This window comes from Cavia porcellus, unplaced genomic scaffold (assembly GCF_034190915.1).
Source record: "Cavia porcellus strain 051 isolate PalLab524CR breed Dunkin Hartley unplaced genomic scaffold, mCavPor4.1 scaffold_5, whole genome shotgun sequence".
Classification (NCBI taxonomy): Eukaryota; Metazoa; Chordata; class Mammalia; order Rodentia; family Caviidae; genus Cavia; species Cavia porcellus.
The window spans coordinates 85,070,564-85,086,950 of record NW_026947488.1 but is presented as its reverse complement, the minus strand read 5'-3'; the positions used below and the strand labels follow the sequence as shown (position 1 = coordinate 85,086,950).

The 16,387-nt window shown below is 39.8% G+C and overlaps 1 protein-coding gene across 6 annotated transcripts in view; it reads right to left on the bottom strand.

Moving 5' to 3' along the window:
* Schip1 (schwannomin interacting protein 1) overlaps positions 1-16,387 on the bottom strand; it is a 761,845-nt gene that overhangs the window by 1,560 nt on the left and 743,898 nt on the right. For all 6 annotated transcript variants that reach the window (XM_063249261.1, XM_023560035.2, XM_063249262.1 and 3 more), the window contains 4 exons: positions 8,371-8,488; positions 7,342-7,539; positions 6,388-6,511; positions 3,369-3,462 (listed from right to left, as the gene is read on the bottom strand). In XM_063249261.1, coding sequence (XP_063105331.1) covers positions 3,369-3,462; positions 6,388-6,511; positions 7,342-7,539; positions 8,371-8,488 — 534 coding nt within the window. The remainder of the gene's footprint in view (positions 1-3,368; positions 3,463-6,387; positions 6,512-7,341; positions 7,540-8,370; positions 8,489-16,387) is intronic.

Genomic DNA, 16,387 nt, shown 5'->3' with positions numbered 1-16,387 from the left:
TTTTAGGAAATGTTAAATTTGGCAAGAGAAAAAGGCCCAACGTTGTGGTTTCTGGCTGTAAGCAAGGGTTTAGGAACGGTTTATTTGTGCTGCTTGGAATTGGGTAGTCTGTGATGTCAAATTGAACTCATTGGTTTTATGCAGAATTCCCATATCTATGGTGCAGACAAACCACAGATACTTTCAGAAATACAGAAGTGAGAACACCATCCTTGCCACATTCAACAGCCCACAAATAAATGGCAACATTCATGCAACAATAAAGGAACTCAAGGGAAAGACACCCTCATCGCTCCATTCCTTAAAAACACCATTCTTTATAACTGACCATTCTATGGTTCTGTTTATGTCTACAAAAGAGCTATGATCACTTACTTAAAATTAGCTCATGCCTCTTAAATTCAACTCAAGAAATATCTTAATAGTGCGCTAAAGTTCCACTTTAGCTAACTGTAGTGCTATAGTAGTTGCTTTACTCTATGCAAGTGTGTGCATGTGCACATGCCGGGGCATACACTGAGGGTCTGCAGAGGACAGAAAAGCAGACAGTAGCAGCTTTATAATACACTGACAGGTGGGTGCTCTCTTGAGACATACTAAGGTGAATGTCATCAAAATTTCAAAGCAAGACAAAGGGTTTAAGTCCATAAAACTAAAGGATTTTCATTGATAAATTGTATTAAAGCATTTTTAAATATTGGTTTTATCCATAACCCACCAAGATTCTTTTCTTTTTATCGGCAATCCTTACTGAGGACCTACTACATGTTCCACAGGACCTGTGTTAGCTCTGGAGCTCTGGGGATATGGCTCTGAAAGAAAATGCAGTCATCTCTGTGAAAGGGAAGGGTGTTTACGGTCAGGTGGAGAAGGATGACAGACGAACAACAGTGCAAATATGTTCCACATGAGACACACAGATTGGAGTACAGAGTCCTGGGGATCAAGAACTGGATCATAGGAGCAGTAGCAACACTTTTTGATGCCTACCACATGGCTGCACCTATGCTGGAATCACGGCAGTAAGGAATGACTTGGGGCCAATTCCTGAGGATCTGTCCTAGGCCAGAACTGTTGCCCTGACTTAGTTGGAGGTGACAAAAGGACAGTGACTATTAAAAAGTCAAGCTTTTGGGGAGCAAGAAGGGCTTCTCCAGAGAGGCATCCTCTAAACCAGTGGTTCTCAAAATTTGCTATGCTATGAATCACTTGGGAGCTTAAGATAATCCTGATGCTCAGGCCACCGGGTATCATACAAGAATAAAGTCAGAATCTCAGAATAAGACCCAGGCACCAGTAGTTTATAAAACTCCCTAGGTGGAGTCTTATAAGTCACTGGTATGAACTGACATCTAGAATGGGAAAGAGCGGCAGGTGAAGGAAGTAGCCATACTCTCATCCATCTAGCTCTTATTTTGCTGACGGGTGCTGTGCCTCTTGTCTTTAGGAGCTGTTCCCTGGGAGCGAAGTTACTTTTCTGCAGCTGGAAACAGGTGCAGAGCTTTCTTTCCACAAGTAGATGGCTATGAAGGGTATCATGTCCTATTGCAGGACTGCTCTAATTTAAAGGGCTCTATTAGTACCTCTGAATTAGTGACTCCTCTCCCTTTTACTCACACTCCTTCTGCCCTGCTTTCATGATCACATCATATGAAAAATATAAAAACACAGATACTCTGCAAGGTGAGAAGCCTCACTATAGCTCCTTAAATGGAATGACTACACTGGATGGGGAGGGAGGTCTCTGTCACAGAAAATCACGGACTACATGGAAGAGTTCAGATGCTTTTCAGAAAATGTAGATCCTTGCCTAGAGCTGTACCACCCTGAAAGCATCTGATCACATCAGAAACTGCAGAGCCTGATTGTGTGTTTCAGCATTGGTTTCTTATAATCTAAATATTGTTATGCAAATTCGTAGATTAGCAAAAGGGTCTGCTTTACTGTTGTTGGTGTAATGCCTGAATACATCTGTAGGTGGCAATGATATTATTCGAGAGTAACTGTGACATTTCAGATGCAGGCAGGTGAGTATCCTGACAGTATGAAAATCCTGTTTTAGGTGAGGGACAGAGAAGGCAATATAATATTTAAAGTACACAATGGACAGTGCAGTCCGCTCTCTTAAAAAAGAACTTACACAGTTTTGTAGCACTTATTTTGCTACCAAAACATTACATTAAATGTTACATCATTATAAAAGCATTTTATCCAGCATTACACACTGAGATGAGATCCTATGGTAAGAGCTACAGCAGTATCACTATATATGTTTTTACCCTTCTCTGACATGGTTCTGGGTCACGTTGTTAATTTCTTATGTTATTATGACATGCAGTGTTCCATCTTGGAAACCTTTGGCTCTCTAAATAACATTTCTGAGATTGATAGCAACTGTTGTCTCCTAGCTTAAATATTTCATGTGAACTGACTCAGAAAAGGTGCCACAGTGATGAAATCATAGTAACATTTATAGTATTTAATGTATTTTATATACGTATACATATATATGGCATATCCACAGTATATAATGGATGACATGATCTTCTATCAGGAAAATACCTAGAAATGGAAGATCTTGACCAGCAATAGCCTAGCCGAGTGGTGGCACACCCATGGCATGCATACCACAGCCTTCTCTGTTGGTACATGAGCCAAGTGTATGAGTTGTTTTTTTCTAAACTAAAACCTCAGTGTTCAGGTTTAATTGCAGTGCTGGCACTCTGCAATAAATAAGTGGGTTTAGGGTTGCAGTTTGGGCACTCGGTCTCTAAAAGTTTTACCATCACTGACCTAGTTTCCCATCCCCTGGGAAGGGCATATTTGTTACCTCTATGGAGAGGCAATTGGTTGAAAGCCCAGCTAGAAATTCAAGTCCTGAAGTTTCCCCATGGTCAGAACAATGTGATAGCACTGGGGCTGTGGGAAGATAGATCTCAGGGTCCTTGCCTTTTGGACACGGCAGAGACAATCAAGAGCTAGATCACATTATAGCCAGTATCACTCAGTAACCACGTACATTGCTGCTCACGTACTGCAAACATGCTGTCATGTAACAGCTTAAGGCCAACTCCCCAGAGCACAGTCCGTCAGGGCAGTCCTCCTAGGCCAGAACTGTTTCCCCTGTTTTGGTGACAATATAACAGTGTTAAGCACTGATAAGTTATCATAAGGGGAGGAGGCCTATTAAAAGCAGTGCATTTGATGATGAGATGTTTTAGCTGCTTACTGTAAACTCCACTATTCACTCCAGGTGAGCTACACCTGGAAGCAGAGGATGCCGCTCTCCAGAGCTAATTCTTGCCCTCATTTTAAATTTCAGATCACCTGGTCCTCTTATCTCCTTTGGAAAGGAAGGCCAGACTGACCTGGTCAAGTCTTCGATGTCTACCAGCATGGCATCTTGCTCTGTGTGCAGCTCATCCCGGATGAGAAGAAGCTGAACCAACTCTTCATTCAAGCCTGGGGAAAGAAAGGAGCCCTTAAAAATAAAAACTGCAGCCAAGCCACAACTTACAATTATATATTGATCATTTGTCTGTATCCTAGACACATATATAATGTAAATAGCTAGATATCATAGTAAAGATATTTTTGTAAAAATTTAGTCTTATCATTTTAGCTTCTCAAAGATCTAGAAGAAGTCATCCATTGGAGAAATACGACCCGTTTACATGTTTTAGAGGCACTGGAAGAAAGGGAGTAGAGTTAGAAGTATAGATTAAGTATTCTTTACTGAAAATGCTTGGTACTAGAAATGTTTCAGATTTTGCTGATTTGGCGGTTTTGGAATATGTGACTTGACACTACCCCAAATCTCAAATCTGAAATGTTCCAACATTTGAAAATTTCTGAGCATTTCAAAACATTTGAGGTTTTAGATATGAGAATGCTCAATCTATATATCGTTATGTTTATGTTAAATAGAAAAGAACTCATTAGTTAACCAAATTAACTTGTTAGAAAAAGTGGAATTTGTTTTGAAGAAATGAACATGTTGAGTCTCCTGCCTTCATTTTCAGGGTGCCCCTTGCCACATTGCAGTCAGAGGATTATTCTGGGGGGCAGCTGACCGTGCTATGTCAGACATGCAGCTGAAGAGGTAGGCATGTCAGGAATGCCCAAAGCCTCCATGTGGCCCTAAGGAAAATTATTGTGTGAAGATACTGTAAAATCCGATTTTTTAAACAATCAGATGTGTAAAACCTGAAGGAACAATCCCTAAAGTTTCTGGAAAATAGGAGATCAAGGAAGATATCCCTTAGTCTTACACTGGGAATAGTATATATATATTTAGACAGAAACATTTCTAAATCCTACCCAAATCCATAGATTGAGTTCACTGACTCTTGGCCATGAAAACTATGCAAAAGCAAAGGGCTCACTCTTGCTTTTCTCCATCAGAGAAGCCCCTGAGCAGCTAGGTGCAGACAAGACTCACTGATGTGAGCCCTGGGCTGAGAAATGAAAGAAAGGGTGGAGGGGTTCAGAACCCCTCCCTCCCATGCTTTTAGAGATTCTGACTTCAATTGGTGCGTTTATCTTCCTTTAGTTCAGACTACTTTCATCTTCTAAAACAGAGAAAATCATATGGCAGTGAATAAAATTTCATTGACTACCAAAAAGGTCTACATTGCAGTTTTATTATTTAAGAGTCTAAAGAAGATGCTTCAGTGGTAAAAGAATGGAAAATCTTTGCAACCCTGGAATGAATAACAATTCTAGCAATAAATTTTCAACTGAAATTAAAATGTAGTTCTAAAATTTTAAAAATATCCTATAAATCTGTATTTTTCTCATTAAATCTTAAATATTTTCTTCTGATTTGAAAATAATAGTGAATGTATTAACGTGACAAAGCACAGACTACTTTTTGTTTGGATCCAGTGAACAATTTCATTGTTTCAGTGTATTCCTGGCGTAGCTTTTTATACCTACCACTCAGCAGATGTCTGTACATCTAAGCCCTTAGGACACAGAAATATTTTTTCTAATATTGTTTTAAACTACTATGAAAAGTTTCAAACAGATACAGTGGTGGTAAGAGTGGTTAATAAGGGCCAGGATTTAGCTTAGCAGCTCAAGCGCTTGCCTGGTAAGCCCAAGGTAGTGAGTTGGATTCCCAGTAACAACAACAACAACAACAAAAAAGAGTAGTTAATAAATCCTTACATATCCAGCCAGTTTCAACAATGCTTAACTCATGGCCATTTTAAATCTTCTCTCATCTCTACTCCTACTGGATCATTTTAAAGCAATTCTATACTACATTCTTTCTGTATGAAAGTGTCAGTAGGTATCTCTAAAAAGATGGTTTTCTAAAAAATGCACATGTCCACAATTACCTTTATAAAATGTAAAATAAAACAGATAAATCTTTAATAACTGAATACTTATTCAGTTATGGCTCAAATTTTTTTGCTTGGCATATAAGTACTTTTTTTTTTTTTTTTTTTTTTGTCTTTTTCCTTTTTATCGGTACCGGGGATCAAACTCACGACTGCCTGCTTGTAAGGCAGGCGCTTATGCCGCTGAGCTAAATCCCCAGCCCCCAATATAAGTACTTTTTAATAGTTGGTTGGCTTGCATGTTGCTTTTTCTGGTTTCTCTCTTGAGTTCCTTTTAATCTGTAAGCCTCATGGGATTATACAGAAATACAGATTCCAGAGGCTGTAGAGATCATGAATTCATCCAGCTGAGCATCATGCCTTTGTGAGGATGGCGCTTTCCACAGGCCAAGCCATTCACTGCCATCCCTGCTGGACACTTCTGTTAGAGGTCCTTCTCTCTCTCTCTCTCTCTCTCTCTCCCTCTCTCTCTCTCTCTTTTTGGTACAGGGATTGAACTTACAACTTCATGCTTGCCAGGTAGGTGCTTGTGCCACCTGAGCTAAACTCCCAGCCCTTTAGAGGTCCTTCTTTATTCTGGGGGAAAATGTCCACACTTGGTCATCCTATAATTTTCACATATTGGTAACATGCTTTCACTGTGTAAAATCCCACAAAGTAAGAATAGTTTGACTTGACTGATGATGATGGTACATAAAACAAACGCATGTATAAGTAATGTAGATGGTATAATTGTATAATAAGTGACTTGCAGCTCCTTGTATTCTAGAACAGAAGTCTTGAGCTAAATACATGCACTGAGAAATTAAGACAAACAGGAGTCATAACCATGGTGAACCTTGAAAAATACATAACGCTTCTCACATTTTATAGTTAGAAACACAATAAAAACAAAAAAGTCTTATGATTCTCTTCTTTTTCTTGCAATCACACAGAAAGAACCCAATAAAAAATCATACAAAAGAACCGAATCACGAAAGCAGCACAGCCTTGCCCTGCCCTACATTTCATACCCATTCTAAGAGCACTTCGCACTTACTCTCGATCTGGGAATGGAGATCGTTGACTATCACTTGCAGCTGCCCAATGGTCATGTCTCTCAGGTCGGTGGGTTTTAAACTTCTTTTCATTAAACATTCGCTTATATGAGGCATGTGTGGGAGCTGAACATACAAATGGGGAGAAGCAGAGATGTGAACAGAGCTGCAGATACCCAGTTTCCTTTTGAGGACCCACCCTCATTCACCTCCCTCAGTTCAGATTCTGTGCTTGGAAGCTTTCCCCATCTCTGACCTTCCCAATGTGGGTTCCTATATACACATACCACACTGGCTGACATGCTGCCTGCATCAAAATACTGCACTACCAGTGTCCAAAGCTTCCTTATTGGTCTTTAACACAAAAGAATTACCAGGAAACATAAGTAATGTCAGTGATATAGATGAAATCTATAATATCAGCTACTGTTTAATAATAATTTATATCATGCTATAAGCTCTGTGCAGTGTGCTTTGAAAGCCCGATCTCACTGAATCCTCATAACTGTGCTCTCCTGCAGTGTTATACTCATTTTACAGATCAGAAAACTGAGACTTACATCCCTCGCCCAGAATATGCACAGGAGTTAGGTAACTCTGAGGTTCAAGAGCTCTACTGCCTCCCTTGAAAGGTAAGAATGCAAATTATAGCAATAGTGAGGTCTGTCACAGTCAAAATTTCTTTAAAGGAACTGAAATATTCCTATGACAACTAATAGTGACACTCAGAAAGATAGGAGATTGAATCAAGAGGAGAATTTGTTTTTGTGAAAGAAATCTATTGCTTACGTATCTGTTAGCATGACAACAGAAAGGAAAAAGAAACAATTATTTCTCAATGACAGTACTTTTTACAAACTGCCTTGGAGAAACCCAAATTTGCATAATCTTACGAAAGGGTGTCAACCATTCACAGCCACCAAACCCTTGTTTGTGTTTCAGCCTTTGCTGCTTACAAGATCAGCGACAGGAGACTTTTTTCTGTTCTGTTTTTCCACTTCTACTTGCATTTTGGCCATTGGTTTGGCCATGGCAAGGGCCATCTTGGCTTCAGCTTGCAATTTCTTTTGCCTTGTGAGAAAGTCCATGTCGTCCAGGGATTCAGACTCTTCTTCAGTGGTATCTCTATCAGAATAGGAAGAACTCTGTTTGCTCTGCAAGGAAGAAAGAGTAGTCTGAGCTTTTCACATGGGTGAACATCTGGTGATGAGGGGGACTAGTGTTTCCTGAGTCCGGTCTCAGTGAAACTTGAAGTTCCCTCTGTCAACCCCTGTCACCACTCAATTGGTTGTACATCAATCTTCAGTAACATAAAAATGCCTATTTTCAGTAATAGGAGCAGCATTAGTAATACTAGGGAAAATATTAACAACATATTTGACCTAGAGTTAAGGCATTGTGTGGTGCTCAGAGGAGCTAGGATCTCTGAAAACCAACGATGTCCTGACACTGTACTGTACTCAGTGACCAACATATTTCATACCTGTTGGACTTTGGTAAAAAAGGTAAAAGACAGACTTCAGAGAGAGTAAAAATATCCATCAGCAAGCATTCATCATTATTCAGCCAACTTCTGTCATATGCAGGACAGAAATTAACGTTTCTTAAGCCATGAATGATTCTTAGCAAGTCTTATAATTTTTTTTTTTTTTTTTTTTTGGTACCGGGGATTAAACTCAGGACCTCCCGTTCACCAGGCAGGCGCTTATGCCGCTGAGCCAAATGTCTGGGTCCAGTTCTTATAATTTTTAAAGCATATCTTTTGTCTCTCATGGTTTATAAAAGTAGTCATTAACCTAATAAAGTTTATGTATCCTTATTGTATTACAACTTCGATTTTTCAATTGTTGCCAATTTTTAGAAGTATGTGATTCCAAGAGACTTTTCTTTTTTGACTTCTGGAAAGGCTGCTTTACAACATGGAAGAAGCTAAACACCCAGGAAGACGCCACCCAGTGCTTCAGCCAGCAGGAGTTTGGACTTACCATGGGAGACAAGGGAGTGTCCAAGCTGGTTTCAGTCTTACTGTCATCAGCATCACTGTCCTTATCACTGCCACTGTCATTGACAAAGCATATCTGGAGATTCATCCCGCTCTGCAATCTAGGTAGAAATCAACATGATACTAATTCTAGTAGCTACTTATGTTATTTGGCCACAGCCAACAGAACTGTCTGATTTTGCTAGTAGAAAGTTTTATGTGTTCTTCACATGGGAGAAATAAGTGACCAGTATTATTCTCCACTTATAAATGATTTTACTAGAGGACTTGTTGATATTCTATTAATTTTTTCTTAACAGTTTCGTGATAAGTGAAAGACAATTTAAGACATTATTACAGGACCCAGTGCAATCCCAGACACATGTTCTGAGTTGCTGAGTTTACAATCCTGTCAATCAAGATAAATAGGGTCCTTGGCCAAACAAGGCTGCTGGAATCTTCTAGGGTCCTGTCCCAGGGGACGATCTAAAGAAGCTTATTACAGCCATCGTCCCAAGGCCAGAGCTTCCTGAAAAAAGAATTATTTTCCTCTCAGTAGACTAGAGTTGTTTGAAGGAAACCTTTATTTAGGGAAGTTGCTAAAAACCAATCGAAGGAGCTCACTTTATTTCACTACAAGAGAAAAACAACCACAGGTTTGCCCCAGAGAAATGTAAGGAAACCTAAAACTCAGTCGGGAGGCATGCCCTGGAACACAGCAAGGTTCTGAGACTGGATCCTGCACAAAGTCGCAGTCGAGACCTCTGGGGACCTCATTATATTTGTGGTAAGCACTGAAACTCCAGGAGTGCGCGTGTCTGCTACACCTCACATTCCACTCTGCTCTAATCTTTTTGTGAGGATGAACACATTTCAGTACTGTTTGGCAACAGTTTTTATTATTTATTTATTTAATTGTTTTGTTATGTTTTGTTTTACTGTGTTTTGTTTTAAGACAGGGTCTTTGCTACGTAGCCCAGGCTGGCCTCAGACTCACAACAATCTTCCCGCCTTAGTGTTCCGAGTGCTGAGGTTACAGGTGCGCACCACCACACCTAGCTAAGTAACTGTCCTAGCTTCTCAGTCTTTGTGCAAGCATAAATAAAGAACAGGCAGAGGAGGCTCCTAAGGCAATAGACGTGGACCACAGGCAGAGGACAGTGGATTTGCTCTGACATTATTACTGCCATAGGGAGAAATGCAAAGAAAACCTTTGCTGATTCTTAATATCCATATTGGGTTGGGGGAGGTAGTCCGATGAATATAGTATAAATGCTTTGCTGACACTGCTCAGGTGACTGATTTAAATGCTTCCTTGACAGAATATAACCCAGCACCCAACATTCAGGTAAAAACAAAAACCGAAACACTCCTGATTTAACACAGGCAGCACAACTGTTATGGGTGTGTACTGCCACCTATTGTTAAATTCTAGAATTACTCAAAGGCCCTCTTTTATTTCCCATTTTTAAAATTTATTTATTTATTTTTGTGCCGCAAATTGAACTCAGGACTCCGTGCTTGCCAGCAGGCAGTTGTAGCTCCATCTCCTTCTTTCCCCTTTTAGAAAATGCAGCAGCGCTCCCTCCTGGTGTCCAGTATCTTCCCCTCCCTCTCTTGGGACTCAGCTAAGAAGGGCCGGGCGCAAGGGAGCAGGGTGGACAGAAGGCCACAGATCCTAATGGATGGGCTCAGGTACTCAAAGTCAGCTGAAATCAGGTTTCGATTTTTCCCTTCTTTCTCCAGACGCATTACCAAATTCCACGAGCCACCATTTCCCCATCTGTAAAATGGAGTGAATAAAATACTCTTTTGGGTGTGACGGGAAGTATTAAAAGAGCTCATTCAGAGCTCAGCAGAGGGTAGGGACTCTGTATATCAACTGATCTCCTTTCTGTACTTCTGGAAATCCAGAAAAAGCTGATATAACTTTGTGAAGGGACCTTTAAAATCTGCTACCCTGATACCTCTTGCCTAGTTACATCAATCTCCGACTCAAAATTACCTCCTGACAGAGTATACTCAAGCTGTCCTTATTAGGCAGCTTGGCCCTCTATTGTGCTGGGATTTACCTCCTTTTAACTTTATTTTATTGGACCATATTCCTCAGAAATCTAATAGGTTAAAGTTTCCTTTGATCCATATAAATTAAATTTTCAACAAAATAAATCCATTTTTAATAATAAAAATCAAGATCCACGGTTTGGAAAATGATGTGAAAGAAAAGTTCACCAGTTGAAAATAGCTCCTTTTAAAGACTAGCATGACTACAAATCTAGGATTATGTAGCTTTTTAAAATTTGTTCAATAAAATCTTGCAAAGAAATATCTGGTCACTGTACATATAGATTAAAAAAATACACAACAGCCTGACAGCACTATAACAAAACAAAGTGTTTTGTAACACTATAATTTGAGTCTGACAAAAATTCTGGCTGTATATTGCTGTTCTGCCCTGAACTGACCTTTCTAACAAGGCTCAACCCAGACCTAAATCGAGTTACCCCAGACAGGGTGTGTAACTCAGGAAAGGCAAGGGGAGAGATTTAATAGTTGGGGTGAAAGGAAAAAATGCCTCAGGTAGAAATTCAGAAAATCGCCTTAGTGCCACATTATCACGGCGGGAAACTGAACAGAGCTTCTTAAGGGGCGAGACTCATAATTCCTTACAGCAGTAATCGCCAAGACTGTTACTCCCAGGAAAGGGAAATGATGTGACATTACAGCTAATGGTTCAGAGGGGATTTTATAAAGACATCTTAAAACGGTTCAGGTTTTAAGAAGGATTTGTTTGCCTTTAGCCTTTAAGCAGGTTTTAATATGAAGGTGGCTTTGGTTGAAACTTAAATATAGTTTCCAGGCAGCAGTCTGACTGTGGGGTGTGGAAGGCCACCTGGCTCAGTGCAGGCTTCTGTGCCACAGGGCCAAAAACAGATAGCCCCTGCTCAGCACGTGCAGCAGTTCTTGAGCCTCTATTCTGAAAATGAAGCTCCCTGGGCTCCTGGTCCTTACACCTCAGGGGCCAGCATCTGGCCTCACTCATTAAAACTTACAAAACTCAGGTTGCAGGTGATATAGAGGAAAGAAACTTTTAACCTACTAGATTCCGGGATGAGTTTGTGTTTTCTAAAATCAAAGAATGAATTTTAGGAACAATAGAGGTTAAGAGCAAAATATATTTATGGAGAGAAATAAAGCTTCTGTCAAAGACAGAGACAGAAGGGGTCTTGAATGGGTTGTCAAAACTCTTTTTCAGGGACTTTTATAGAGCAGAACCATAAAGTGAGAGGGGTCTAATGTGGGGAAATGGGAACTCACAAGGTGGGCATGAGGTGGGTCAGAACTATGGTCAATCAATAAGATTAATTGCTCAGGTAAAACTGATTAAATCAGGGACAAATGGGGAAGCAAGTCACATAAGCAAATGGGTACTCATACAGAGCAGTAGTTGTTCCAGCAGGGGTTTGGGTTACTGACTCTTGGATTTCTCAGGGTGACAGAGACCCATTCAGCATACCAATCCCTAGTGTTTATCCTTAGGCAGTGTGTGGGTACATTGTTTTATCTCTTGTCTTGAGATCTGACCCATAGCTCTGTCTCCCCCACAGCTGCAGGGTATCTGATCTTCTGCACTGGCTCCTTTGAGGGCCTAGCACCGTCTGACTGCTTATAATATTTCTGTCTAACCCAGTTGCCTATAACACAGGGAATCTAATTTGCCTGGATCTCTCCAGCCCACTCTGAAGTCAAAAAAGCCCAAAAACTTCATCTGTTAATTACAGCTCTGATTTCAAGGTATTTTATGTGGAGTTCCTTGATGTTTTGAGTGTCGTTTGGCAAAGTAGAGCCTGCAAAATGCTGCTGGAAGTCTGACCTGCGGGGTGACTTGCTTTCTGAAAGGTCTGGATCCTGATTATCCAAGAAGCCTCTTCTCCTTTATATGCCATGTAGCAAGTAAAAATGACAGTGTTGCACAGAGCTACTGACCCGGGCACCAGGGTCAGGAAAGGGGGTATTCTTGATAGAGAAGGCTCAGAACTTGAAGAGACAGAAGCCTAAGTGTATCTTCCAGGTCCCTCAGTGTGGGCTGAAGTAGCTCCTTGTGCAACGGTACAAACCGGCCAAGAGTGGAACAGCATTTAGTGGAGAGGCTGTTTTATACCCTGTCTGCCTGGATTCACAGAGAAGAAGACTGTTACTCAGAAAATAGCTGTGCTGAGTTCCAGATGCAGTTACCAGGGGTATTACTAAAATATGCATGGAATTGAGAGACGGCAGAGATGAAAAGTTCTCAACTACAAAACGAAATCTCAAAAGCTAGCCAAGTGCTGACACAATTTGGTAAAACAGTATTTCTTTCAAAATATTTGGACGAGACTGGTTTACTACCTGAAAGAAACAATGCCATGGTCCTAAAGTTTGCTGCTGGGGTAGTAGCTATTGTGAATCAGGCCTCTCTTTGTCCTTGGTCGGGGCCATGTTAAAAAAAAGGGCTGGTCTGAAGCCAACTCTGAAGCCCGGAACTATTCATCATATTCTGCTTTTAGAAATGGGAATCTTCAGCACCAGCTTAGACCACAAGCACTGATACATAAATATTTAAAACTCCTTGGTAATATTTTACCCTTTGCTAGTCTACCAGAACTCACAGAGTGAATGTCACTTGACTTGGCGTGTTGAATTTCAGTTTAAGAGTATGTTCACTTACATCTATTCTTTGGACTATACAATCACCAACAGGTCACAGGCAAGATCGCCTCAGAGATGTCAAGCAACATGCCCCAGACTTGTGACAGTCAGATATAAACGTGGTCCCAGTGCGGCCCTTCCTTGCATCTATCCTTTCTGTAGTATGACTTGGCATCTGCTCCCATCAAAGAGTCTATCCATTTCTCTACCCTGGCCTACCCTTGTGACTTCTTGTGACCATTAGAAAGCAGTGCAGTGACACTGTTCCAGCTTTAAGTCTTCTCCTCAAGGTAGTATGCTATAGGCAGCACCCTGAGAACAAGCCCAGGCTAGGCTGCTGGAGGGCAAGTGGTTTTATAGCACAGAGGTCAATCTGCAGTAGTCCCAGCAGAAGCCCTAGACACAGAAGAGCTCAGCTAAAAGCAATAAAGGCACCTTGCTGACCTCTAGTTGACTGCAGACTATGAGTAAGCTGTCCTTGCCTAGTTCTGATCAGCAGATGGCCCAGCCAACCAATAAGCTCTTAAGCAAAGCAAACGCTCAACCTTGTACGCTTTTTTTTTTTTTAGAGAAAACAAGCAAACCAGAAAAAAGGGTAGAAATAATACAGAATTTTAAAAAAAAGTAAGAAATCACTAGTTGATAAATTACATATTGTTATCTTAAAAGTAGTTGTTCAAGTTATAAAATTAAAGCATAAAAAGTGGACAATCAACCAAATAGTACAAACTCTTCTAAAAACTTAGTAGTATGGTTATCTATCTTGCACACTTAAACATGCATACAGTTATATCCTTTAGAGCACTTTCTTTCCCTTTCATTATTATAGCACTCTGCACTCTGAATACAGCAATCCTCGTATGCTTTTGATCTCAGTGACTTTTTATTATGTATTATCACTGTGGAAATAGGTAAATAGCACAAGGTCATACATACAGCAAGAGATTTTAGGGTGACCACTTACCTTTAAGACACTTAGCCTCAGATTTGGATTTTTAATTTTAGATTCTGCCTGAGTCTTGCAGTATAATTTTACATGGCATCTGCCTCCTATATTTGTTTACAATCTAGAGGCAATTGTATGGTTTTCCTTGGGAAGCAAGGACTTCACATATGCACTTTTATCTGCCTACAATCTGCATGGCTCGCAAGCCATTGGCTCTGTTGTGCCTTCCCAACTCAACATCCCCAAGCAGTTTGTGTTCAACCTGCTAAAATGTACTGTTTCCACTTAATTTAATGGATCTTTGATGCACGACTCAAAGATTTTTCTACATAATGAACAATCACTCATATTTTCCTACCATATCCTTTTCTGTGTCATGAGAATTTCAAAGGCAACTAAACTTAAAGTATGGATTTTAACTACCCAAGGAAAGATATAAACACATTTCAGTTTTCTGAGAATTTCCTGGGAAGAAAAGCACGGAACAACTGTAGGTACACTGTATGTGTGATGATATCTCTATAGAACAAGTTGAGGTAGATCAAAGTAAGTTACTGCTGTTCTTTAAGGAAGTGTAAAATACTTCTTGCATCCCACAAACTGCTTTCCCCCTCCTTTTCCTTGTGGATTGCTCCGTATTGATATTAACAAGAGAGTTACAGAAGCCTACTATCATTTAAAAAGAAAAGTTTCTACTTCCTAATGTTTACTTTGAAAACACAGGCTGCATCTTTATTTTACATGGATTGTGTTAACTTCCTTTTGCTAACAGGTGTGTAATGTTATAGGATGATAGCTTCTTGGATTAAAAAATGCTATTTGTACAACAGCTTCAACTATTGCAGATCCAACATATATCTCCACCACACACAAGTACTAAATCATTTTATAACTATGTAAGGTAGACAACAGGGTTAGCTGTTCATTCATTCAGTAAGTGCCCTATCAACTCCATGGCACCAGCAGGCTACTGTGGAGAAGCTTCTATCTGTGTGGGCCAGGAAAAACACTTAGTTTTAATGCTACAGTTCTGCCTGCTCTCTATTGATTTTATCTGGGCTATTCCACTCATTTTTATTTTTTGTTGGGCACTAACGTAAGTGGATGCATAATAGTTCAGGAACAAAAACAGGTACCAATCACTTGGATCATAAATACAAGCACACAAATAAAAATGTGGAATAGCCTGAATATTGAAAGGGAACCAGAAAAACAGCAGACACTCCCTTCCTCATCTGTGAGAACACAAAGCCCCGCTACTTGGGCATGGATAACACAAGGTGTTAACCGAGAAAAGTGAAAGGGTAGGGATCTGCACAAGGAAGGGGTTTTGGTGAATGAGTTAAGGCTTGTTACAGGGTGGGTATGCATGCAGAAGAGAGCCTGGAAAGCCAACTCTCCAGCAATTATGTTTCTTTTTTTTTTTTTTTTTCTTTTTTCTTTTTTTTTTTTTAAATTTTATTTAGGGAGAAAAGAAAAAAAAAAGCAGGGAAAGGGTACAAGTTATACAGATTTACAGAAAAAAAATGAACAGTAGGAAATCACTAGTTAATGGATTACATATTGTCATCTTAGAAATAATTGTTCAAGTCACAAAATTAGAGCTTGTAAAGTGGACATTCCATCAATGATACTGCAAACAGTTCTGTTCATTGATCCAATAAAACTCTGTGATATCATTTTCTATCTTATACACTTAAATATACATGCAGTTATATAGTTTGGAGCACTTTCTTTTCTTCTCTTTTGTACCATGACTATTACACATTTTGGGTTTCATTGCTCCCACGGTTCTTATTACTTTTTTGGAAGAGAGTAAAACCAAATGTGACATAACAGAACAGAATCGGTCAAGTCAAAAGGGTGGACATAATAGATAATGTAAAAACATAATACAAGGTGATCAACAATGGTTACCATAATGCCTCCCGCTATCTCTAATAGAATTGCCTATATCATTAGTTATAATACAATTGAACAAAACAGTAAAGAACAAAACCGACAAAACCCAAACATTGGAGACATTGTAGGTCTTCAAAAGTAGACAAAAGTCAACAAGAATGGGCGTCATAATGAATCTCATTATCTTCACAGCTGATGCCTAAACTTTCGAACCTGATACTATCCAGCAAAACAGAATAGGGGAACATCAGTTAAAAACCAGATGGTGAGAGTAATACAGGGCTTTAAATCAAGGTAATGAAAAGTCAAAGTGGGTTACTATAATATATCCTGCTATTTTTTTTCCTTTAATTAAAAGGATAAAGATAAAAAAGTAAATAATGGAGTGGAGATTGAGATAAAAGAGGGCATAACAACGAAACAGCGCAGATCAAAACATAACCATTTAAGCAGAATAGTGTTTCACCACCAGATAATCCTAACC